Source organism: Podarcis cretensis (assembly GCF_951804945.1).
Source record: "Podarcis cretensis genome assembly, chromosome: 17".
NCBI classification, from domain to species: Eukaryota; Metazoa; Chordata; class Lepidosauria; order Squamata; family Lacertidae; genus Podarcis; species Podarcis cretensis.
Window position 1 is genome coordinate 38,332,426 of NC_137187.1, and position 25,650 is coordinate 38,358,075.

Sequence of the window (25,650 nt, forward strand, 5' to 3'; positions counted from 1 at the left end):
TAGTGAACCCTGACTGGCACTAAAAGGTTACTAAAATTCAAACAGATGCAAACTCTTCCATTCTATATAAAACTTTTTCCAGTGAGTAATTTGTCTCCCCAGTCTCTCTATGGCAGGATCCAGGTTATACACACCAAACTGGAAACCTCCCAATTAAATAGGCTTTGGCATTCCTTAGCAGAGGTACCATTGGTTAGTCATGGCTGTTTATTCCTGACACTACTGGAACTGAACAACTGTAGGATTCATGTGCAACTTATTCTAGTAGGGTAGTATTACTGCTAAAGGGTGTTGTTGTAAGGGTGTTGTTGTTTTTTTAAAAGAAACACAATAATGGTTGGAGTCAGCCCAAGGGAATTGTGTTCTGACTTTCTGTGTTAGGCCCGTCACTGGCAGCCCAAGCTGATTCCCTTTCCAGCCACATCATTTTCAACAGGCTCAGGCCAGAGAAGGATATGGCCTTTGGCAGAAAGATCAGAAGGTAGTGGCTCTGGAATAAGGAGTCACTGTTTCAGATGTGGAAAGCAAAATACATTTTGGGGTAGCAGAATGGTGCTTTAACACAACTTCAGAAGGGTCACTGCCATTCATCCTCAATATAGAGAAGGCAAAATCCATTGCTATATTATTTCATTCGCAGTCCCACTACTTTTATACATTTTGTCACTTTTTCACTTAATAAATAATTAGTTGCAATATTTTTTTCCTCATTTTTATCAGCTTGTTGGCAATGGAGGCTCCTTTTAAGTGGGGGCTCTTTCAAATTAGCACCTCTCTCCACAAAAAACTTGAGGCATTGCAATCCCTGCATAAGGTCTTATAGCACCTCATTAAGCAAATTTAAATTAGTGCTTAGTTTTTGCTAAATGTGGCTGAAATATACTCAGAGTCGAGTGTGGATTTCATGCTCTTTATTCAGCTCATAGTAGTGAGGAATGAAAGTTTCCCCAAAATATATGCTTTATATACATTATTTACACAATGGGCCACACGTGATTGGCTAATTCTGGGATTCTCCTGTAGGCCAATCAGGTTGCGGATTCACTTCCACCTGGAGCTGGATTGGGTGGCTCCTGCGGACCAATCATACTGCTGCATTCTGAATCCTATTCAACTCAGTGCATAACAGTGGCAGACAGTGACTCAGTTCACATATTAACACTAAGACAAACCCTGACTTAGTGCAATTGAGCAAATATGCAGGTTCCTGAAGCAAAGATCTGGGCCACTGTACTTCTCTGATGCTGCTGCTGTCATAGTTTGGCTTAGCATTGTGTCTGAACCCAGACTAATGGTTTATCTTGTTCCAAACAAGTCACAAACTGTAATCAGGTTTTGTTAATGTTTACTGCTCACGAGCCCAGATTCAGATGTAGCCAGGCATTAGCGTTACATGCAAATTGGCCAAGTGTTTTCATTTGAAATGGGACCATTCAATATTATTTATTTCCTAAAATTCATATGATGCTTGATTATAGAAAACTTCTATGTCGTTAACAAAAAGGATAAAACAGTAAGATTATCCCTTTCAAGTTTGCAAAACAATGGACAAGTTGCGTGTTCACTTAAAAGCCCCAAACAGAAATTATGCCTGTCTGATACGTAATGGGATGGTGTTCCAAAGGGCAGGTGCTGCCACACTAAAAGCCTGATTCCTACATTGTACAGAGCATACCTCCTAATGATCTGCAAGAGACCCTTTCCTGCAAAGCGCAGTGATCGTTTAGATACATAAAGGATGAAACGATTCTGGTCCTAAGCTGTATAGGGCTTTGTCGTACCAATTCCTTAAATTAAGCCAAGTAATTAATGGGCAAGGGACGCAGGTGGCGCTGTGGGTTAAAGCCTCAGCGCCTAGGGCTTGCCGATCGAAAGGTCGGCGGTTCGAATCCCTGCGGCGGGGTGCGCTCCCGCTGCTCGGTCCCAGCGCCTGCCAACCTAGCAGTTCGAAAGCACCTCCGGGTGCAAGTAGATAAATAGGGACCGCTTACCAGCGGGAAGGTAAACGGCGTTTCCGTGTGCGGCTCTGGCTCTGGCTCTGGCCAGAGCAGCGATGTCACGCTGGCCACGTGACCCGGAAGTGTCTCCGGACAGCGCTGGCCCCTGGCCTCTTAAGTGAGATGGGCGCACAACCCCAGAGTCTGTCAAGACTGGCCCGTACGGGCAGGGGTACCTTTACCTTTACCTTAATTAATGGGCAGCCACTGTAATTCTTTCAACAGCAGTGTATAGTTTGTCCCAGTGAGAAGTTTAGCTGTTACATTTTACACTAGCTGCAACTTCTGGGCCAACCTCAGAGTCAGCCCCAGAGTCAGCCCCACATGCAGCGCAATGCAGTAGTGCAAGCTTTAGGTTATTAGCACACGGAAAACAGAGGTCAGGTTATCCCAGCACAGAACCTGCAATAGTATCCAAGAGCCTTCGCTCCACCTCATACTATGAACTTGCAGCTTCAGGGGTATACAGCCCCATCCAAAGCAACTGACCAATTATTGAGACTCTGAATGAATCTGAATGAATCTGAATGAATCTGAAAATTTCAGTTTCTCTAATTTTAGTGCAATCTTCTTCCAGTATACACATTTTGTGGCAACTTTATCTAAGTACAAATTTTTGCATTTTCTCTCTGTTTGTATGCAGCTATAATATGCACACTTCCTAAGCATAAGCACTTTGAAGAAGAAGAAGAAGAAGAAGAAGAAGAAGAAGAAGAAGAAGAAGAGAAGCGTTTGGATTTGATATCCCGCCTTTCACTCCCTTTAAGGAGTCTCAAAGCGGCTAACATTCTCCTTTCCCTTCCTCCCCCACAACAAACACTCTGTGAGTTGAGTAGGGCTGAGAGACGTCAAAGAAGTGTGACTAGCCCAAGGTCACCCAGCAGCTGCATGTGGAGGAGCAGAGACTCGAACCCTGTTCCCCAGATTACGTGACTACCGCTCTTAACCACTACACCACACTGGCTTTACACTGTAAATAGACTTGGGTATCCTCAGTACAGTGGTACCTCGGGTTACATATGCTTCAGGTTACATACGCTTCAGGTTACACACGCCTCTAACCCAGAAATAGTGCTTCAGGTTAAGAACTTTGCTTCAGGATAAGAACAGAAATCAGGCTCCGGCGGCGCGACGGCAGCAGGAGGCCCCATTAGCTAAAGTGGTGCTTCAGGTTAAGAACAGTTTCAGCTTAAGAATGGATCTCCGGAACAAATTAAGTACTTAACCTGAGGTACCACTGTATACTGATTATACCCTGCCCCAGTTTTCCTAATGACTGCTCCCAATAGTTTCATACACAGGTTAAATATAATTGGGGACAAGATGGTGTCTTGTGGCACCTTACAGCACAACTGCCAGGGGGCTGAGAGATAACCACCTAAATCAGGAGACTGAAGTCAACAAGTTCACATTGTCATTAAGACAGAGGCAAGAAAACTATAGGACAAAGGTTTTCAACCTGGTAATGATCAATTATGTACCATGAAGCAAGGAACATACATAAATAAAGGAACATACATTTCCAAAGTGGGTTTTTTTTATCTGGATCATGAATAAAAGTAGCCCTTATAAAACTTAATGGAGATGAGGATGTGGGCAAAAACTAGACTTAGTTGATTCTGCCTGTCATGGGCGCTGCTTCCACTAAGTGGTAGACTCCCTGCCTTCCTCCCTTCCAGTCCCAAGGGACACAAGCCACCAATGTTGATCAGGATCTGCAGGACTCAAGACTCCTCGGTTTTGTCTGGATGTGCTGTTATTTATATAACAAACCGTTCTTTATCATTTACATTCCACTTTCCAGCAAACAAAGTGCTCTAAAATTCCAGTCTCTTTAAAATGTCAGACTGAGAGATAATGCTTTCCTACAGGCTACCAAGCAAATCTTGAATCCGGAATTTTCCCTTTGATTGCCCACCTCCAGAATTAACACATTGCCTATCCTTTTATACTGCATAGTGAGAAAGACAGTGTTGCTCTTGTCTATTCCGAAAACACTTTTGTTCCCTAACCTTGTTGCTTTAGGGAGATCTGTCAATAGAGAGCTCACAGAAATGAAACAGGTATCCAACCGATTTCATGAACAGGAAAACAACCATGTTGAGCAAATAGATAATGTTTTGCAAGACAAAATATTGTCTCTGACATCACTAGAGAGGAGCAAAGCAGCACTTAGGTTAATCTGCTGTGAAACTGCACTTACGTGCTTCCCTGCAGGATCAAGGTCCTGATAAAACTAGTTCTGGTAGTTTCTTGGGGATGCCTGCTATGGAACAGCACTATTTGGCTACTTCATGTTTTTAAAATGGGGACGGGGACTTCCAGTTAATACAATGCTGTATTCTATGTGGAATCACCGTTTAAACTCTGCTTTCAGGTAACACTAAATCAGTAACGCTAAATTCAGGTTCTGAGAAAGACAGAAAGAGACATGCTTCTTATGACATCTGGTTCTGCCCTTAGTCACTAATGTTATGCTGCACCAGCTCTGCAAAACACAGCATTTCTTCTGTGCTGTTCCTGTTCAGTAGTTAGCACCTCTAGGAACTGGGATGGGATAGAAATAGGCTGGCCCATGGAATCAAGGCAGAGTTCCCAGTGGACACAGTGCAGGTTTATTCTCCTCCGTCCAAGCAGCAAACACCAACACTTTGCCAGCATATTCTAATTAAAAAAACAACCACTTGGACGTACCATTCCAGTAGTTTGCCCACACTGTTGCTTTTGGAACTGCAAATCTTAAAGATTATTCTGTTGATTATGATGGCAATAATATATTTCCCTTTAGCCTTGCAAGATCAAAGAGATCTGTCAGTCTTTTTTTCCACGTCTATTTTTATCGAGTTATTCCATGTCATAATTTCTTATGCAGGGCAGTTGGATAAAAATTACCCACAGGGCATCTAGACCACCTCCTGCTTTTGCCCAATCTCAGTTCATTTAAATTGAGCTTGTTCATGGAGTCCATTGTTTAAAATACAACTTTGTTGAGTTGACTGAAGAAGGAAGTGCAGCAGAAATATATTAGTAGAACCTTTTTTCATCCATTTATGCTAAGTAAACTTTAGTATAGATAATTATCTGGGGATTTTGATATGACGAAGGCACTTCTCTTTTTTTAATATACTTTTTATTCATTTTAAAGCATATTAATTAACAAACATTCCACAAAATTTCACCTCTTATACAATCTTTCTGGACTTCCATCAGCGCCTCTGCAGATCTCCCATTTTTATAATTTCTTCTGCATTTCTTAAATTCATATTGCCTTTAATTATCATAACTATTATTATCCTTTTTGTTCAGTAATGCAATAATTCAGATTATTCCCCTTACAAAACTTCCTCCAAACCTACAAATGTAATCTGATCATCACAATTACTTTTCATATAATCCGTAAATTTACACCAATCTTCCGTGAATCTCTGGTCCCGCCGGTTTCGAATTCTTCCCGTTAGTTTATCTAGTTCTGCATAGTCCATCAGTTTCATCCTCCAATCTTCTTTTGTCGGTAATTCTTCTTGCTTCCATTTTTGTGCCAATAGTATTCTTGCGGCCGTCATTGCATACAAAAACAGCTTACAATAATTTCTATTTATATCCTCCCCTACAATGCCTAGTAAAAATGCTTCTGGTTTTTTAATGAATGTATATTTTAACATTTTTTTTATCTTATTATATATTATTTCCCGGAAGTTTTTCACCTTTTTACATTCCCACCACATATGATAAAAAGTTCCTTCTTTTTCTTTACATTTCCAATATTTATTGCTTACCTTATACATTTTAGCCGATTTGACGGGGGTAATATACTATCTATAAAACATTTTCATCACATTTTCTTTTAAGGCACTGCTTGCAGACGAAGGCACTTCTCATGTTGCTTGTGAACCTCTTAAATTGTTTGCAGTTTGGCCAGGGCTGGCCCAAGAATTGCAATTCCTAAGCCGAAAAATGCACCCCATCTCACCAATTAAAATGATGAACAACCTACCAGGGATTTCTCTTGTGCAAGCCTTGTTGAAATTGAGGAATGGCTGTAGCTCAGTAGCAGAGCATGTCTTTTGCATGCAGAAGGTCCCCAATTCAGCTCCTGGCATCTCCAAGCAGGGCTGGGGAAAAGCCCTATCTGAAAGCCCAGAGAGCCTTTGCCAGTCAGTTTAGACAATACTTATCTGGAAGTGCCAGTGCTCTGACTTGGTCTAAAGCAGCTTTCTATAGTTGTTCCTCTCAACAAGTGCTCTACTGTGTTCTTGTGCAGCTGCCATTCATATCAATGGCCCTCAAACTGGAAAGCATCCTAGCAAATTATCCATCATCAAATCTGCCTGTCTGCAACTCTTTTTGTTCTTCAATTTTTTAAATTAATTTTCCAACCAAACTTAAGACGAACAAACAAACAAACATCCTAATTGTAATTAAAAACAATCTTAATAACATTGTTAAGTGACTTTCTCGAATCCCCCTGGTTGAATTTCATTGTATATCATTTTAACGGTTTTCCAAAATCAATTTTCTCAAAAAAAAATTAACTTAATCACTTAACATCTTTCATTCTTTCTAATTTAGCTTTAAACATCTTAAATCCTACCCTTACATATTTAAATCCTAAGCCTATCTAATATTTGCAAGCTTTTCCACTTAAGTTATCTCAACATATTTAGCTAAGTAGTCTTTAAATTTCATCCATTCTTCCTGGTACACCTCCTCCTTCTGGTCGCGGACTCTTCCAGTCAGGTCGGCTGTCTGTGACTCTTAAAAGTGTCGACACAATCTATCTAAAGCAGGGATGGAGAAGTTGCAGCTTTCCAGAAGTTGTTTGACTCCTAACACAGATAATCTTGGACCATTGTGCCTGCTGCCTGGGGCTGATGGGAACAGGAGTCCAACAATATTTGAAGGGCAACATGTTCTGCATTTAAAGCAACCAACACAACTTGCCTCATGTTCAGCTGGGCACAGAGCACGATGGCCCTTTCCAAACTTAGCGATAGAGCAGCAGAGATCATGTTCCCCTGTGCAGAGACATTTAAATATCCAGAGTTCTGCAAGAACAACCACAGATACTCTGATTGCAACCAGTGCGTAGGTGGCTTTTTAAATGGATTAAGGAAATAAATGTAATGGAGGCCATGGCTACTCCCCATGATAGGGTGGTGCAAATTATGTGAAATTTGCAAGCACTAACAAAAGAAGGATGTTAGGACATGAGTATAAAATAGGAGTTACCTGTATGAAATCAAAAGTGCTCGTGAAGAACCAAGAGAAGTGGGGGGTCCTGGGTTTCCCTCTATTTCTCCCTGCCCTCATTCCATAATCTAACCAGTACAAGTCAACATGATTGTTTATCCCACACATTGGGCAGTAGAAATTTAGGCATTTTGGTGTTGTTGTTTTAATATATATATATATATATATATATATATATATATATATGCTTTTACAATAAATTAGTACATCCATTTCACAATATTCTTCATTATCCTTCTACATTGTTCAACTTCCCTGCACTTCCCTTCATGGGTTCCTTCTTACTCTTAGTTGTGCTACATATCCTTCCACACCTTCTAATTGATTTAGCTGCTCTTCATAACTCTGGTCCTACTTGGAGATTTATATAACTGTTATAATTCTTTAAATATTCTCCAAAGTTTTCCCACTCCTTTCTTATGGTGTATTCATCCTGGTTTCTTATCTGAGCTTTTCTTACTAAATCCTTTTCCTTTATCCTTTTTAAATAGAGTGGTGCCCCACAAGACGAATGCCTCACAAGACGAAAAACCCGCTAGACGAAAGGGTTTTCCGTTTTTCGAGGTGCTTCGCAAGACGAATTTCCCTATGGGCTTGCGATTTTTTTCGCTTTTTTCTCCCTTTTTCTAAGCCACTAAGCTGCTAATAGCCGCTAAGCTGCTAAGCTGCTAATAGCCGCTAAGCCGCTAACAGCGCTAATCCGCTAATCCGCTAATAGGGTTGCTTCGCAAGACGAAAAAACCGCAAGACGAAGAGACTCGCGGAACGGATTCTTTTCGTCTTGCGAGGCACCACTGTATCTCATTTCTTTGATGGTACTGAAACCAGTCATTGATCCAAGTTTGTATGTCTTCTCTCTTTTTTAGTATTGGTTGGCCTTCTTTGAATTCTATAATATCTTTATAGGTACCTTAATTTCCTTTCATATTTATCTTCTTCACTGCTTCCATGGGTGATAGCCAGTTTGGTCCTTATACCCAATCCAAACCAAAGATAGACTTCTACTAATTATATGGTTTAAGAACCATCTGTGCACTTTAGCCTTGTCATAATATAGATACACATGCCAGCAATACTGTAGGTCAAATCCCTCCAAGTCCAGTAAGCTAGTATTTTTTAATTCCATACAGTCTTTTACCCAACTTAGTCATACTGCCTCGTAATAAATTTTTAGATCAGGAAGGCTGAATCCCCCCCCCCCCTTGTATCTGTTAAAATTTTGAATTTAATATGTGGCCTTTTCCCTTGCCATATGAATTTCAGCATATTTGTTTTTCATTTTTTAAAGCAAGCATAGTTGCTCATCACTGGTATTGTTTGAAAGAGGAGCATCATTTTAGGTACGACATTCATTTTGATTGTTGATATTCTTCCCAACAATGATAAGTTCATAAGTTCATTATTCCCCATCTTTCCATATCTTTTTAAATTTCATTCCAGTTTTTGGTATGGTTATCCTGAAAAAGATTTAAGTTTGTAGTTGAAATCCATATTCCCAAGTATTTTACCTTCTTCACTATTTAAATCTCTGATATGGCTCTGATATGTTTCTTTGGTTTGGGGATCTAAATTTTTGTTAACATCTTCATTTTTCCTTTGTTGATATAGAAACCTGCCAAGCTTTCAAAATTTGTTATAGTTTCCAGGGCTTTGGGTACACTCTCCCAGTGGATTTTCTAAGGTTAGAACCACATCAACAGCAAAAGCTCTTAGTTTATAATTCCGTTGTCCTACTCAAATTCCTCTAATTTCTGTATTTTCATATATATTTCTTGCCAAGACTTCCAACGCTAAGATGCGATAAGGGACATTCTTGCATTTTGGGTTTTTTGCTTCATTGCAAGGAGGGAGGTGTGCTTCTTTCAAAAATCAGAGGATTAGATGAAGACCAGAAGGAACTGTGTAAATTCGCTAAGACTCATGCATTGAGGAAATATTTCCCTTCCTTCCACACATCCAATGAACTGGGGAGTTTTCTGTTCCTCTGTTTAGGAAGCTTTGACCTATTTTTGGTTTCTTCTCTGCCAAGGAACACTGCAGCAGGTACAAGTAGCAAGAGTAGTCATTTTGCAGTGACCTTCTTCTGTCCCCTTGGCGATCTGGACCCATCGTCTATTTACGCAGCATATTTGTGGTCTGTTTATTTTTTTTCCAGAGCCCTCATCAAGTGCTGAAAACAGGACACGGGCTCTTCAGAATATTTTGTTTTCATTTCATCTTATGGAGTAGCGAGTGAAACTGGCCACCCTCCAGTCTTGGATGCATGGACAATCAAGGCTTGTATCAGGATGAATGCTACATTTATAGGTCCTTTTCATGAAAAAAAGAAAGAAAAAAGAAACCTAAGTTTTAAAAGCACGAACGAAAGGGATGCCAAGGAGGCGTTCTCATCCACAAAACCTTCCGCAAAGACGAGGCAGAACTTTCATGCCAGTCACCACCACCATGGAGCAGCTCCTGAGATATTCTTTCTGTCTCTTCCTGATCCTGTCACCTTTATGTAGCACAGGGCACCCTATTCAAATCCACATACCTTCTCACGAGGTAAGTCCTGCTGGGAGCCAGACAAATGTAAGGGTGAAATGATGCTTGGCTGTTGTTTTTGTTTTTTGTTTTAAGAGGACTACTGAGCAGTCAGGTCAGCTGGAGGCAGTAGTGACAGATAGTTCAAGAGCAGTGGAAAGGCTGAATAGAAATATTCCCGAGTTCTTCTTCTGCCTTTGAAAAATCAATGGGTTCCAAAAGGTGGAGAAGGGAGGGGAGGAAACACTAGTGAAGTGTTCTCTTTTCGGATCAAATTGCCTAGGATTGCGCAATGCAGAATAGCGAAGTGGGTGTATCTGTGTTGGAAGTAGTAGGTGAAGTAGGATGATAACATTAGGGTTATGCAGAACTCCTTATTGGGCAGAATAAAGAGTCCACTCTCTCTCTCTTTCTCTACAGACAGACTGCAAAACTGGGTAACAGCTTATTTCCATTCTGCTAGATGAAGAGTTCTGAATGACTCAAACTCTTGCATATTCTTCTTCCAACAGAGTCTGGTATTCCCTCACCTATTTTGTGCTCCCTATCTAATGGGACCAAAAACGGTACCAGCTTGACATCAGGTAGAATACAGAGATGCCTTGATTTTCCATCTCTTCCTCCCACCCAGGAATATTAGTTTTCAGTTTATTCAGGCTAAGAAATTAACTCATCAACTCTGACCAGCTGTAGAAGGGGGAAGCTACGTGCTGTCTGAAGTATTTCTCATGCCCGGTAGTACTGGACTTCGTTGTTGTAGCTGAGAGGAATCAGAGTCCCTATTTGCTACATAATTCCAGGCAGTCACCATCACTGCGATATCTTGGTCCAAATCCAGTCTATGGCAGCTGCAACTTATTTCCATCCAGACTTTGATAGACCAAAAGCCACAGCAGGTGCAATCCATGAATGGCAAGATTTGAGAACAAGCATTAAAAAGTGGTTAGTGTCCTAGAACATTTTTTACCACATGAAGCAGTGCCTGCAATGAAACAAATTAGGGAAAGTTGTCTCCTCTAATCTGACATCTTCTGCTGTTTTTTACTTCTTAAAATCATGGTTAAATTAACTGGACCTCAAACGTTAATTTTAATGCTTCTCACCTCAGCTCTTTCTAACTACAGAGAAACTGTTTGAAAAATAAAACACACACACACACACACACACACACACACATATATATATATATATATATATATATATATATTCCAGATCCATGTAGATTTGGTAGTGCTGCCCTAGAATGATGCGATTTACCCTATTTCATAAAATCAAGGAAGATATGGAAAAGGTTTTGTGTTCTAAACGGAACAGGAAACAATATTTCTGGCACAAGAAACTTGTGAAGATCTTCTCTGGGGCTGAATCTTTAAAAAAATCAGATGACAGCATGTCTACACAGATAACCAACCTATAAAGTTCCCATCAAAACAAACACATCAGGTCAATATAATTTATGATTAATGAATAAGTCTCAATTTATTTTACGATACTCCCCCATGTTTTTAAAAAATAACTTGATTTGTATCTAAATGAAAAATCAAAATACTAAGGAGTTTCATCCCTGCTTGATGTCCTTCTAGTGTGGAGAGCCAGTGTAGTGTAGTGGTTAAGAGTGGTAGACTCGTAATCTGGTGAACCGGGTTTGATTCCCTGCTCCTCCACATGCAGCTGCTGGGTGACCTTGGGCTAGTCACACTTCTCTAAAGTCTCAGCCTCACTCACCTCACAGAGTGTTTGTTGTGGGGGAGGAAGGGAAAGGAGATTGTTAGCCACTTTGAGACTCCTTTGTTGTTGTTTAGTCGTTTAGTCGTGTCCGACTCTTCGTGACACCCTGGACCAGAGCACGCCAGGCACTCCTGTCTTCCACTGCCTCCCGCAGTTTGGTCAAACTCATGCTGGTAGCTTCAAGAACACTGTCCAACCATCTTGTCATCTGTCGTCCCCTTCTTCTTGTGCCCTCCATCTTTCCCAACATCAGGGTCTCTTCCAGGGAGTCTTCTCTTCTCATGAGGTGGCCAAAGTATTGGAGCCTCAGCTTCAGGATCTGTCCTTCCAGTGAGCACTCAGGGCTGATTTCCTTCAGAATGGAGAGGTTTGATCTTCTTGCAGGGTAGTGATAAAGTGGGATATCAAATCCAAACTACTACTACTACTCTTCTTCTTCTTCTTCTTCTTCTTCTTCTTCTTCTTCTTCTTCTTCTTCTTCTTCCCACTCTCATTAGCCGGCATGTCAAGTGGGATTGGGGCCTCGGTGGTGGCAGCCCCTCCTCCTCTTTGCCCATTCTCCAGCAGCTGTCACAAGCTTCCCAAGGGAGGAGGCCAGCAGCAGCGACGGAGAGGTTGTTGCCACTTGAGACAAGCACTGGCTCATCCTTCTCCCTGAGCTTGGCGGTGGCAGCACTGGCAGGGGGGGAAAGGACATTCCAGGATCAAATTAGAAGCCAGGATGGCTTTTGTAATTCCCGGACTGTCCCTGGAAAATCGAGATACTTGGAGGGTTTGCTAGTCATGCTGTGTGGGGCTTATGGCTTATGTAGTCACAATACATTGATAGCTATCAATAAATTATTTTAAGCATTTGTGCCCCACTTTTCAGCTGAAAACATTCCCAGAACTACGTACAGGTCAACAAAGAAAAAAGCAGTCCCTACCTTCAGGCTTACAATCTCAGCCACTCTCAGCAGCAGCTCTTCAGCTGAGCTTTTATCCAACTGTGCTACATGGTTGTTGTTATGTACTGAAGTTCTCACCCTGGGCCAGCAGGGGGATAGTGTAGATAGCTTTCACTCAGGTCCACATATGCGTTCAGTGATTGGATAGTTACAGAAAGTTGTTACTGTTGCGTTGTAGCTGAGCTCTAGAAAAGCAGGTTGGCTGAACCCTTCAGCTCAGTTCTGTTCTGGCCTGTGAATAAACAAGAGCTGTCTGAAGAATCACTGTGTCGTCTGATATGTTCACCCACAACTTAACAGTTGTCTTTTATTTTTAATTTTTTTCCCAAAAAAATTATTGATTTTCCAAAATTTATAAACAAACAAACAAACATAAATCCTAACTGTAATTATTCCACTCTTAATAACATTGTTAAGTGACTTCCTCGAATCCTCCTGGCTGAATTTCAATGTATATCATTGTAACAGTTTTCCAAAACAAATTTCTCATAAAATTTACTTAATTAATTAACGCCTTTCTTTCTTTTCATTTTAACTTTAAACATATTATTCTATAACATCACATATTTAAATCCTAATCCTATCTGGTATTTGCAAGTATTTCTATTTAAATTATCTTAGCATATTTAACTAAATAGTCTTTGAATTTCATCCATTCCTCCTGGTACTCCTCCTCCTTCTGGTCACGGACTCTTCCAGTCAGGTCGGCTAGCTCCGAAAAGTCCATCATCTTCATCTGCCATTCCTCCACTGTTGGCACTTCAACAGTTGTCTTTTAAGTGAAGATGGTGAGCCAAACTTGAGCCCAGGAGAACCACAGGCCTTGCCTTCAAGGTGGTCAGCTTTTGTTTCCTTGATATTTGGGAAGGTGGGCTGAGCAAGTGAGCTGGAGACATTGTTGATGCTAAAATGGGGTGTGAGTCCCATTAAGAGTCACAATAATTTAAATTAGAACAAAATATTTACTCGTGAAAATGCATGATTTATTCCGGAACCCAAGGCCTATGCTAGCTGAATCTCCACTCAGAATAAATGGCTGTTTGTTTTAAGTGGGCACAGATCATAACACTTTTTCCTGAGCTTGCAATCTTCAAAGGGGAATGTAGTTGCATGTTTGGAAAGAAATGGCTGGCTGAGCAATGCAAAACAAAGTTGGTAGAACTGGAAATGTCACCTGTGGTGGGGATGGCATGACCTGAAAGGAAGCAAGCAGTTCAGTGGATTCCCTGAGGTAAAGGCAAAGCTTGCCTGACTTTCAGATGCTTAGGAATAGAACTTTTATGGACTCTTTGAAGACACCTGGCAAGATGAATTAGGAATATACAGAAGACAGGATGAAGAAATATGAAGGAAATTGTCAATTAGCCAATGAGTCAAAACACATACAAACTGGTCGTTTTGGCACACCCCTAGAACCTAAGGTTTTGCAGATTCCAATGAGAGGCCAAGGGGCTCCAAGATTTGTGCAAAAAAGGGGAATTACAGCAGGCATCCATTACTGACTGCTGAGAACAGGCTAGAACTGGTCTAGGGTAGGCACAGTGCTTGCTGAAAACTGTACCTGATAAAAGAAGGGCAGGTGACTCTCTTTCACTATAACATGGCAGAAATAAATGTGTCTCTACATCCCCAGCCACAGTCCAGATGACCGAAACCAGACAAATTTTCATTGTAAACAGATTTTATAACCAAGGCTTTCAAAGGAAACTACATATTCCTGTAAAACAAACTGACTCTGTGGTTTGGCAGGTTGTAATCTGGAGGAAATGGTGTGACTTTTTGCTGTTGTTAATGAGGTCTGGTCTTTCTTAAAGACTGAAGCTCACAGTCTGGGAATTCTCCTAAGCACATATGAAACGTAAGAGTACTGCCCTGAATTTGACCAAACTCTTATCTAGTCCAGCATTTTGTTTTCCACAGTGGCCAATCAGATGTCCATGCGAAGTCCGCAAGCAGAAAGAAAGTCACACCCTGGATCCATAACTGTCCCTGGAACATCAAGATGCTTGCAGCTCAAGCTCTTTTAACCACATTCATCCAGTGACAGCTAGCACATTCTCTTCTACACTTCAATTTCATAATCATTCCAGTATTTGGGAGACACTTGATTACACCAAAGTAAACAGATTTGCTTTGGAAAACTGTTTGGGGACAGCAACTCATGCAGTTGCTTGTAATTGAGTTTGATCCAGAACATTCACTTTTCCTTTTGAAAGAACAAACTCTTTTTGTTTTCTTCCAGAGGTCGACACGCCAAGTGAAGACCCCCAAAACAGAGGTAGGTGATCATGCTGGATTACCAGTTAATTTATTACTGATCAACCATCCTTTTTTTTTTTTTTACCACAGTCATGTCACTGCAAGGTTTGTTATGCAAAGGTAGCAGAAAAAGGTGCTAGAATAGATTGTGTTGCTTTGTCTGCAGCTGGGGGATGCCATTTTGAAATTTTAAACAAACCCCAAATTTAAAACAAACAGTTACCTGCAACGGTATTTTTCCCCAGGGTGTGGGGCAGGCAAAGTAAAGCACACAAAGTGGGGAGGAGGGAATTTTCTCATCAATACATAGAGAGAGAGAAGAAAAGCTTCTGTTCATTGAGCCTTGTATCTCAAGTTCTACAAATGTTAGAAATTTAAGGTGGTGTTCAACTAAAGGCTTGCCCACACTTCCGCTTGTCCTGCCACTTTCCCCTGGGAAAACCCACGGCTTACTGCTGAATTGGAACAAATGCCAATTGTTTTTTCTGTGGATTGACATTAGTTCTGATTCAAACAATGGGCTTTCCTGGGAAAAGTGGCAGGACAAATGAAAAAAGCATTATTTGGTTGACGAACCGCACCACAAAAATATTTGTTTGCCTGTTTGTTTGTTTATTCAGTTTTCAGATCAAAGTTTTACAGTCACATATCCAATACAGTGGTACCTTGGGTTACAGACACTTCAGGTTACAGACACTTCAGGTTACAGACTCCGCTAACCCAGAAATAGTACCTCGGGTTAAGAACTTTACTTCAGGAAGAAAACAGAAATCGTGTGGTGGCGACGCGGCGGCAGCAAGAGGCCCCATTAGCTAAAGTGGTACCTCAGGTTAAGACCAGTTTCAGGTTAAGAACGGACCTTCAGAACGAATTAAGTTCTAACCCGAGGTACCACTGTATATAACATAAAAACAAGATTCCAAAGAATCTCCCTTTGTGGGTCCTATTGTTAATCATTTCCTCCTGCATCTTTTATGATAATCCAAATCTTTTACATCTCCATTATGTCCAAAATTCACCATTAAACTACAAGTGTTATTCCAATCCTACTAACAGTTTTAACTGTTTATAATGGTTTTTAAGATAAATTATAAATTTTCCCCATTCCTTATTAAAATTTGGATCTTCCTGTTTTCTGATTCTTCCAGTCACTTTTGCCAATTTGGCAAAGTCCATCAACTTAATCTGCCATTCTTCTCTGGTAGGGACTTTATCTTCTTTCCTTCTCTGGGCCAATAACATCTGCGCAGCCGTAGTCGCATACATAAATAGTCTTTTCTGTTTACCAGCTCCATCTGGTACGTAGGCTGAGACCCTATCTGCCTGCGGACTGTCTCGCCAGAGTGGTGCATGCTCTGGTTATCTCACGCTTGGACTACTGCAATGCGCTCTACGTGGGGCTACCTTTGAAGGTGACTCGGAAACTACAACTAATCCAGAATGCGGCAGCTAGACTGGTGACTGGGGGCGGCCACCGAGACCATATAACACCGGTCTTGAAAGACCTACATTGGCTCCCAGTACATTTCCGAGCACAATTCAAAGTGTTGGTGCTGACCTTTAAAGCCCTAAACGGCCTCGGTCCCGTATACCTGAAGGAGCGTCTCCATCCCCATCGTTCTGCCCAGACGCTGAGGTCCAGCGCCGAGGGCCTTCTGGCGGTTCCCTCATAGCGAGAAGCAAAGCTACAGGGAACCAGGCAGAGGGCCTTCTCGGTAGTGGCGTCCGCCCTGTGGAATGCCCTTCCAGCAGATGTCAAAGCGACAAACAACTACCTGACATTCAGAAGACATCTGAAGGCAGCCCTGTTCAGGGAAGTTTTTAATGTGTGATATTTTACTGTATTTTTGGTTTCTATGGAAGCCGCCCAGAGTGGCTGGGGAGGCCCAGCCAGATGGGCGGGGTATAAATAATAAATTATTATTATTATTATTATTATTATTATTATTATTATTATTATTATTTTCTGCTCCCTTGGGATTTTGGCACCTAGGATTAGAGTGTTGGACTATGACCTGGCAGACCAGGGTGTGAATCCCCACTCAGCCATGATGCTCACTGGAAGACCTTGCAGTCACCATCTAATTGCCTAACCTACCTCTCAGGGTTTTGTTGTGGGAATGGAATGGGGAGGGAGAGAACCACGTACAGCATCTTGAGAAAAGGTGCTATATTAATATAACAAAGAAATAAAATAAAGAAATTAATACAGGCTAGCATCTTGAGTGGTTGTAGACTGACTGATTAACAGGATGGAATCCAGCAAGGTTTCTTTTTAGGGAAAACAAACACATATCTGTATGGGCCTCAAATGACCATGCATTAAATTGATTTACCATATATATTTGGGTCATGTAGAATATACCCAGAGGATTGGATGCAGTCGTCCCTCTCCCTTCCCTGTGCACCTCCCCAAATCTGCTCTGGGTTTTCTCCTTCTGAGAATATTAAGGGGGCATGTACACAGGGAGAGAGAGTGGACATCTCATTGCATAGGCAGAAGTCCTGGCACTACCGAGACAGCTCTGTTGGATACAAGCCATAATTTTATCTGCATAATTAAGTGTCTCTTGGGGGTGCAAAATAGCTAAGAAAGGGGGAACACAACTGTCAGGGACTCAGTGGGAGCGCAGGGAGGAGAGGAGATGGAGAGCGAGGGGGAGCAATCCGAGGGCAGCGTAGGAGAGGATGACAGCAGCCCGATAGATTCCGTGAGCCTCTCCAGCGAATCGGAAGATTCACAGAAGGGGGCGCCGATGGGCAGGGCAAGGGGGGACCCAAGGGGGACACCCCAGAAACAAGGGGCCAGCGGGGACTCCCAGAGCAGCAGTTGGAAATCAGGACCAGCTTCCCCACCAGAGCGTAGTGGGGGGGAGGAGTCCCAGGTATCAGAGCCCACATATTCACCACCAGCGAGAGAAGATGAGTCAGGGTTGACCACGCCTCCATCGGAGAGCGAGGGAACGGTCAAGAGGAAAGTTGCAGGCTGGGCGCGCGCGCCAAGTTCAAATGTACAGGCGAGCGGCACAGAAGGTAGCCCGGATAGGGAACCAGGTCCTAAAGCCCGCCGGAAGGAGGGGGAAGAATCATCAGGGTCAGCGTCAGAGGAGTCCAGAAAGGATGAAACCCTAGCGGGCAGGAGGGCCCAGAGGAGAAAGGAACTTAGGAAGAGGTGGAGCAAAGCGAGAGTCTTAAACTGGTGTGGAAGGGGCGGAGACTCAGACGGGACTTCGCCAGTCTAGGGTTGAGACGTAGAGCTGCGCGCTGCGGCTTTAAAATGGAAAGTGAACCTCAATAAAGACTTTTGTACATAACTACAGCCTAGCGTTGGTCCTCTGTGAGCTGGGACCTAGAGGCAGCTCTGACAACAACACAACCTGTTTTGTCTGGAGTCAACCACTTACCATAGTGGTGTCCAAACTTTTTTCAAAGAGGGCCAGATTTGATGAAGTGGAGGGCCGTGAGGGCCGACCAAAGTTGCTGGTCTTTTATTAGAATCCAGCCCAATCGCCTTCTAAATCTGGCCCATAGACAGTCCAGGAATCAGCGTGTTTTTACATGAGTAGAATGTGTCCTTTTATTTAAATTGCATCTCTGGGTTATTTGTGGGGCATAAGAATTCGTTCATATTTTTTTTCAAAATATAGTCCAGTCCCCCACAAGGTCTGAGGGACAGTGGACCGGCCCCCTGCTGAAAAAGTTTGCTGACTCCTGTTTTAGGATTTTACCCTAGGAAATAAACTGCCACAGGGGCTGGGTTAAACTGACCGGCAGGCCGGATTAGGCCCCCAAAATGGACTTTGGACATTCCCGACTTACTATTAAAACTTTAGAAGAATGGAATGGCTTATAATTAAGGGCTACCTGCAAATGCTGATATTTTGTGAACTTAATCAATCAGTGATCAAATGATACAGATATTAATGTCTGCATGAATAAATCTTATTTTATTTTGGCTTGAAAAGCTGTAGTTGGAGCTGATTCCCCCCTCTCCACCCACAATCCAGCTCTATTCTGTGCAGCTGGGGCCCCACACAAAGCAGGTGTGCCAAGAGGGCTTGGTCCTACTTGGAGGGTTCTCATGGTTATTTTCTGCAAGTCCACCTACCTCACAAATGATCCAGGTAACACTTCTCAGAGGGCTCCTTATGGCTGATATTCATTCTGACTCTCCTTTTGGTTTTCTCTTCAGCTCATCATTTCCAGTTTCTTGGTGCGCTCAACCATTGTGTCTCGCTATGCCTCCACCCAGGTGTGGACTTTCATGAGCAACCCACACGCAGAGGCAAAAGAAGCTTTCTTTGATCTGGACCTGCCCACTTCGGCCTTCATCTCCAACTTCACCATGTGAGTCTAAGCTGGCGGAAGGCACCATAACAGAGCCATAATTTTATGGGACTGAAAGGGATGTAGCTCAGTGGTGGAGCACAAACTTTGCATGCAAAAGGTCGCAGGTTCAATCCCTGGTGTCTCCATTTGAAACAGGGTGGTCCAACTTCTCATACCAAGTGGGCCACAGCAGCACTTTGACACTGAACCCATGGGCTGCACACTGCCCAAAATTTGAAGCCCCCTCCTCCCCCAGCTCTCACTCTACTTTCCTAAAGCCAGCTAAGCAAGGAGCTGGGCTTGGGGAAGGATGTGCAATGCTCTGGCATGGTCCTAGAGCCCTTCCACCTCCTTTCCAAAGCTGAACAAGCACTAACTAGGCTTTGGGAAGGAGACATGAGGACTCTAGGACCCTGTTAAAACCCTCACAGCTCCTTCCCAAAGCCCAACACCTTCTTACCCAGCTTTGGGAAGGTGACACAAGGGCTGGGGTGTGTTTCAGATGTTGCTGAGGGCCACCAGAAAGGGAATTGAGGGCTGCATGTGGCCCTTGGGCCTCACAGTGGACCACACTTATTTAAATGGTTCAAGGAAAGGAGCTCTGCTCAAGACCTTACAGGTCCACAGTCCATTCTTCTTCCTTGGCAATTACAGTGGTGCCCCGCAAGACGAACGCCTCGCAAGACGGAAAACCCGCTAGACGAAAGGGTTTTCCATTTTGGAGGCGCTTCGCAAAACGAATTTCCCTATGGGCTTGCTTCGCAAGACGAAAATGTCTTGCGAGTTCCTGTGGGGTTTTTTTCCTCCCCCCCCCCTTTTTCTAAGCCGCTAAGCCGCTTATCAGCTGATCCACTAAGCCGATAAGCCGCTAAAAGCCGATAAGCCGCTAATAGCGCTAATCCACTAAGCCGTCAATGGGCTTGCTTTTCAAGACGAAAAAACCGCTAGACGAAGAGACTCGCGGAACGGATTCTTTTCGTCTTGCGAGGCACCATTGTACTCATAGCCAAGTAAAATTGTCTTCCATGAATATGGTCTTAACGGTGTGTCTGTAAGTGACTGTGGAGGCCAATTCTGGATCCACACATCCTTCCACATTTGGGACATAGGTTACCGGGCAGGAGTTGATCACGGTGAGGATTTGCCAAACGTACCTTCCTCATTTCTCCCTTTCTTTCTGAGTTCATGCTTCTGTCTATGACGCCTTGGGTAGAGGCTATTCTCCAGCTGGAGCCCTTGCAGGCCAGTGTTTCCCAATTGTCGGTGTTTATACTACATTTTTAAAGATTTGTCTTGAGAGCATCTTTAAACCTCTTTTGTTGTCACTGGCATTACACTTCAGTTGGGAATAGAGTAGTTGCTTTGGAAGACAATAATCAGGCATCCGAACAACATGACCAGTCCAATATACTTGAATTCTGCCCACAAAGTAGCGTAAGTCTGGAAGCCCCTCTTCTTAGGTCTCCAGACCTGCTCAGCACATCCTGCAATGGAGAATTCCCTGCAGACATGTGCATAGCTGTCAACTTTTCCCTTTTTTTGAGAGGCGAGGAATCCTATTTGGAATAAGGGAATTTCTCTTTAAAAAAGGGAAACATTGACAGCTATGGACATGTGCTGAGGGTGAGGCATAGAGTAATGTGTGAATAAGAACAGGTAGGAAAAGAGTTGGGTGAGGAAAGTAAACATGAAGAAGAGAAGGAGAAAGAAGATAAGAAGTTTAGATGGCCCATTCAGTATGAGTGTAATGGAATATGGTTGGAGGGGGCAACCCTTGACCATCAGTGCTGCCAATCAAACATTTTTAAAAAACTCTGTTCCTGTGTCTTTCACAGCTGTTTGATCTGCAGGAGTTAGGTGAAGTTGTTCGCAGCATGGAGCTAATAATTATCACCTGCTCATGTCTGCAGAGCAAACAGCTGTTAAAGGCAGAGGAAGCCAAACCATGGAAATCTTACAGTGGTTGGTCTGAGAAAGAACAGAACTGTTTGCAGAGCTGCAAGAAGTGGGGAATACTGCCCCCTGCCCTGGGGAAAGCTGACAAGTGATGTTCCAGAACTCCAGAGCTAGATTTTTCTCTGCCTAGCTCCCCATCAGACACACACCAGCCCCTCCCACTTCCTCATGAAACCGCCTCAAGCCCCTTGCAATGGAGCCCAGAGAAGGAATCTCCCTTGAGTGGGCAGGAGCATCCTTGGGGATAAGGCTGAGGATTGTCCCAGCAGCCAAAGAAAACTTGGCGGCAGAGGCTTGATTCTGGCCCGCCTGCTTGCAGGCCCTGGAACACAGGCAAGGCTTGTTCAAGCTGCTGCGGGAAGTTTGTTTTCCTTCCCTGCCATGGCAAATGAGGTTGTCTCATTTTGAGCCCCACATTGGGCAAAAGATTCCTGCATGGCAGGGGGTTGGACTAGATGACCCTCGTGGTCCCTTTCAACTCTACAATTCTATGATTCTAAGTCCTAGGCTCTGTGGTTTAACCCACAGCGCCACCCGCATCCTTAAAATAAAATATACATGTTGCTAAAAATAATAATAATAGATGGTCTGCTCCAGGAGGCTCGCCTTATGTTCTTGGGCTCCCATCAGCTCCAGTCCACAGGTACTATGGTCAGCAATGGGAGTGAAAGTGCAACAGCGCATGCCGAGCCACAGGTGTCTCATCCCTGATGTGTGTATTCAGCGGAGTCTTCATATAAATTTCCAGAAGTTTAACTGGTGGGGGGGGGGAGGTAAGTTCACTACTGCCAACTCCATCCTGGTGTTTGAGGCTACATGGGATCATTCCATAGGAGCTCCTTTATCTCTGATTACTCCAAAGTGTAAAAGTGTTGCCACGGCACTCGTTCTTCCGATACACTGGAGTGTCTTTGCAATTTCCTATTGAATAAAGTCATTCGCAGACCTTTGAAGCTTGCTTCTCATCTCTCCCACACTCAAGCAACTATATATTTCAGGGTTGATCTCTGGCATTGAAAACAGATGCCAGAGTGGTGCTCTGGTGAGCCCTGGCACAAATGAGTGCCCCCCTATCTCTCTCTCCCCAGCTCAGGAAGATTTTTGGGAAACTAGAGCTACCAGGGTAGGAAGCTAGCAGTATTATTTTCCACATCCTGTTTTGTAAAGAGGGTGCAGTGCAGAACAATTCTTACAGCTGTTGTTCTCAGTTGCCTTTACCTGTTCACAGGTCTATATTGGATTTGGATTTGATATCCCACCTTTCACTCCCTTTAAGGAGTCTCAAAGCGGCTAACATTCTCCTTTCCCTTCCTCCCCCACAACAAACACTCTGTGGGGTGAGTAAGGCTGAGAGACTTCAAAGAAGTGTGACTAGCCCAAGGTCACCCAGCAGCTGCATGTGGAGGAGCAGAGACACAAACCCGGTTCCCCAGATTACGAGACTACCGCTCTTAACCACTACACCACACTGGCTCTCAGTATTTAAAACAAGTCACTTTTTATTGTTTCTTTTGATCTCATCTGTACTCATGGTATTAGCAGAGTCTACAAGGAGTCATGGGTGACTTTTTTTCTGTCCCTACCAGGACCATTAATGAGAAAATCTATGTGGCTGAGGTGAAGGAGAAGCACCAGGCAAAGAAGATGTATGATGAAGCCCGTAGACAGGGGAAGACAGCAGCTCATGTTGGCACCAAGTAAGAGACCCTCCCTAGGACCCTCCCACCATGCAACCTTTGCCCTCCCCCAGGGATAGCTAGGGGCATCTCATGTGCCCACAAATCAAATCTCACGTGTCACGACCCAAATCTCACGACCCTGCTCTGAAATAACAGAGACCAATCACAGATAGGTAGCCGTGTTGGTCTGCCATAGTCAAAACAAAATAAAAAAATTCCTTCCAGTAGCACCTTAAAGACCAACTAAGTTAGTACTTGGTATGAGCTTTCGTGTGCATTTTTTTTTATTTTGTAGAGACCAATCAGTGCAACCTGCAACAAAATGTTGCAGTGTGAAGCGCTTCTGCGTAGCTAAGCCCTCTTCTCAGATAGCCCAGTCCATCCCCTGCTCACCACCAGCGTTCCATTCCCACTGAGCATGCTCCATTCCGCTGTTTGGGGAGGCTCCACCCAAGTGCTTTCCCCCCTGAAGGATGAATGTTTGTCCTTTTGCAAACCTTTGGATTCTGCCACCCCCTCGCAACTCTGGATGCAGCTGTTCTGACTGCATAAGGACTGGAACTTGGGGTGGGGGAGATATTTGATTCTGTTTGCATTTGAAGGAGAACCTTCCTGATTCAAACCTTCCGAAGCAATGCACAAACTGAAACGCAGCCACAATTCAAAATCCTCCCTTCTCTGAATTTTGCCTTGCAATTTTCTAAGCAAATAAAGCATACAGAAATGCCAAATACAAAAAAAAAAAAAAAAAGAACTGGTTGGGGGGAATCTTAAGGAGGACAGAGCATGCTCAGTGTCCACAAAATGGTGGCTGCCCTTTTGGGGAATGGGAATGGTGGAAGGGAGAATGGGACGATCATGGGAGAGGGCTGAGCTGGCTGGCTGGCCCAGGCTCAGAATCCGTTTGGAAGCATGCAAGTCATTGACATCCACCACTCAACCCCCTCCAGGAAGACTTTTGAAAGCATGCCCAGTTGCAGCCTGCTCTGTGCTTGTGCAGAATTGTTCACCCAACCAGTCGAGAACGATAATGAGCGGGCTTACTGCATGTGCAGGGGTCCTGCCAAGTGGGTTCTCAAAGAGCAAATATCGTCTCCGATAACCTGCTATTGAGTGACATTTCCCAGGGACCGAGAAACGGAGAAATTCAGGGTGTCAGCCAGCGTGGAGGCAGGGGGCAAGGTGGCCTTTGAGCTGACTTATGAAGAGCTGCTGCAGCGGCATTTGGGCAAGTACCAGCATGCCATCAGCATCCGGCCCCATCAGGTGGTAAGGAACCTCAGCGTGGAGGTGAGCATCTCCGAGCGCACTGGCATCAGCTACGTCCATGTGCTGCCACTCCGCACGAGCCGACTGCTGACCAACACCCTTCGAGGTATGGCGTTCTCCAGCTGCATGGTTGGGGGGCTTCCAGATAAGCATCACTTTTGGCCTTTTTTGTAAAAAAAGGATAATACGTTTCTCCATTGTGCTTTATTATTATCTCTTAAATTGATAGTCAGATGGCTGTCCAGGTTTATATATACATTTCTATTAGGTTTTTTTTAACATATCATTTCCAACAATCATATAACATAACTTCTTATCTTATACAATACAGTGGTACCTCTGGATGTGAACAGGATCCGTTCCGGAGCCCCGTTCGCATCATGAGCAGAACGCAACCTGTGTCTGCGCGTGCGCGGGTCGCGATTCACCGCGTCTGTGCATGCATGTGACGTCATTCTGAGCATCTGTGCATGTGTGAGCAGCGAAACCCAGAAGTAACCCGTTCCGTTACTTCCGGGTCGCCGCGGGACGCAACCTGAAAAGATTTACCCAAGGCGACTTTAACCTGAGTTATGACTGTATTTTAGACTTCCGTCAACACCCCTGATGATTTTCCGTTCTTTACCACTTATTCTGCATTTCTTAATTTCTCTATTACTCGTAATTATCATTAACTAATAATTCTCATAGTCTTTCTTGCAATGTTTCAAATAGTCATCCTTACAAAACTTCTTGCTATCCTACTAGCGTAATTTGTTCATTACCCACGGATGACAGCAGGAGTCAGAGACATGGCAGTCACTCCTGGAACTGGTGTGGCAGCTTTGGCACTTTTGGTGTGACCGGCTGTCCAGGTTTAAGGAGGTTCCAGACACTCTGTGTTGTGACACCACCTGCTTTCACCACAGTTGTAACACAGGAGGAGGTGAATTGCAGATTTGGGTGTTGGTTTTTTGCTTTTGCTCCCAAAATCTTAGGCTTTCAGCAAAGGCAAGTAGATACACCTGGGAAACAGAACCGCAGCTATCCTGTAGATTCCAAGTCTTGAGGATGGTTCACACATGCACATGCTACACGTCCGCTTCTCCCACCCCTTTCCCCTGTGAAAAACTCGCTCTTTACTGCTGAATCGGAGCAAACATCAACTGGATTTTCTGCTGGTTGACAAAGAGTGGGTTTTCCTGAGGAAAGTGGCTGGGCAAACAGAAAACCACTCAGACCCATGCCTGGAAAGCACAGGGCAAGCGGAAAACCTCTTGGACCCCTGCTTTCTAGGCCTGGGACAAGCAGAAGTGTAGATGAGCCCTGACCCCAGTTAAAAGGATTTGGAAGTTCTGTCCGTAGTGCTAGATCTGTAAAGGCTGATTCACACACTTGAGTTCATTCTGTGCTGTTGCTGTCATTCATGGGTGAGCCAGCAGCCCTCAACCTCGTCCACGGATGAATTTGCCATTTCCTTTCAGGTGATGCTGTTATGCCGCCATCTACTCGGGTGGAGAAAGGAACACACTGTGCTTGGATTGTTTTCACTCCAACCCCGCAAGAGCAGGCGGAGTTCTCCAGCTCAGGAATCATGGGTGATTTTGTGGTTCAGTATGACGTGACCATGCCGGATGTTGCAGGAGACGTACAGGTTAGGGAAAGGACTACCCAACCAGAACTGAGACTAGATGGAACGTTTGGGGCTTCAGGACTGCCTTAGAAAGGCTAACA

General features: G+C 43.7%; 1 protein-coding gene across 3 annotated transcripts in view; it reads left to right on the plus strand.

The window, feature by feature from the left end:
• Window positions 1-9,271: 9,271 nt before the first annotated feature.
• Window positions 9,272-25,650, plus strand: part of ITIH6 (inter-alpha-trypsin inhibitor heavy chain family member 6) — a 28,888-nt gene continuing 12,509 nt past the window's right edge. For all 3 annotated transcript variants that reach the window (XR_013834470.1, XM_079959984.1, XM_079959985.1), the window contains exons 1-6: window positions 9,272-9,791; window positions 14,688-14,723; window positions 18,897-19,051; window positions 22,576-22,686; window positions 23,796-24,043; window positions 25,401-25,570. Coding sequence is in view for 2 of the 3 variants with exons in the window: in XM_079959984.1 (XP_079816110.1) it covers window positions 9,618-9,791; window positions 14,688-14,723; window positions 18,897-19,051; window positions 22,576-22,686; window positions 23,796-24,043; window positions 25,401-25,570 (894 nt within the window). In the remaining variant the exon portion in view is untranslated. The remainder of the gene's footprint in view (window positions 9,792-14,687; window positions 14,724-18,896; window positions 19,052-22,575; window positions 22,687-23,795; window positions 24,044-25,400; window positions 25,571-25,650) is intronic.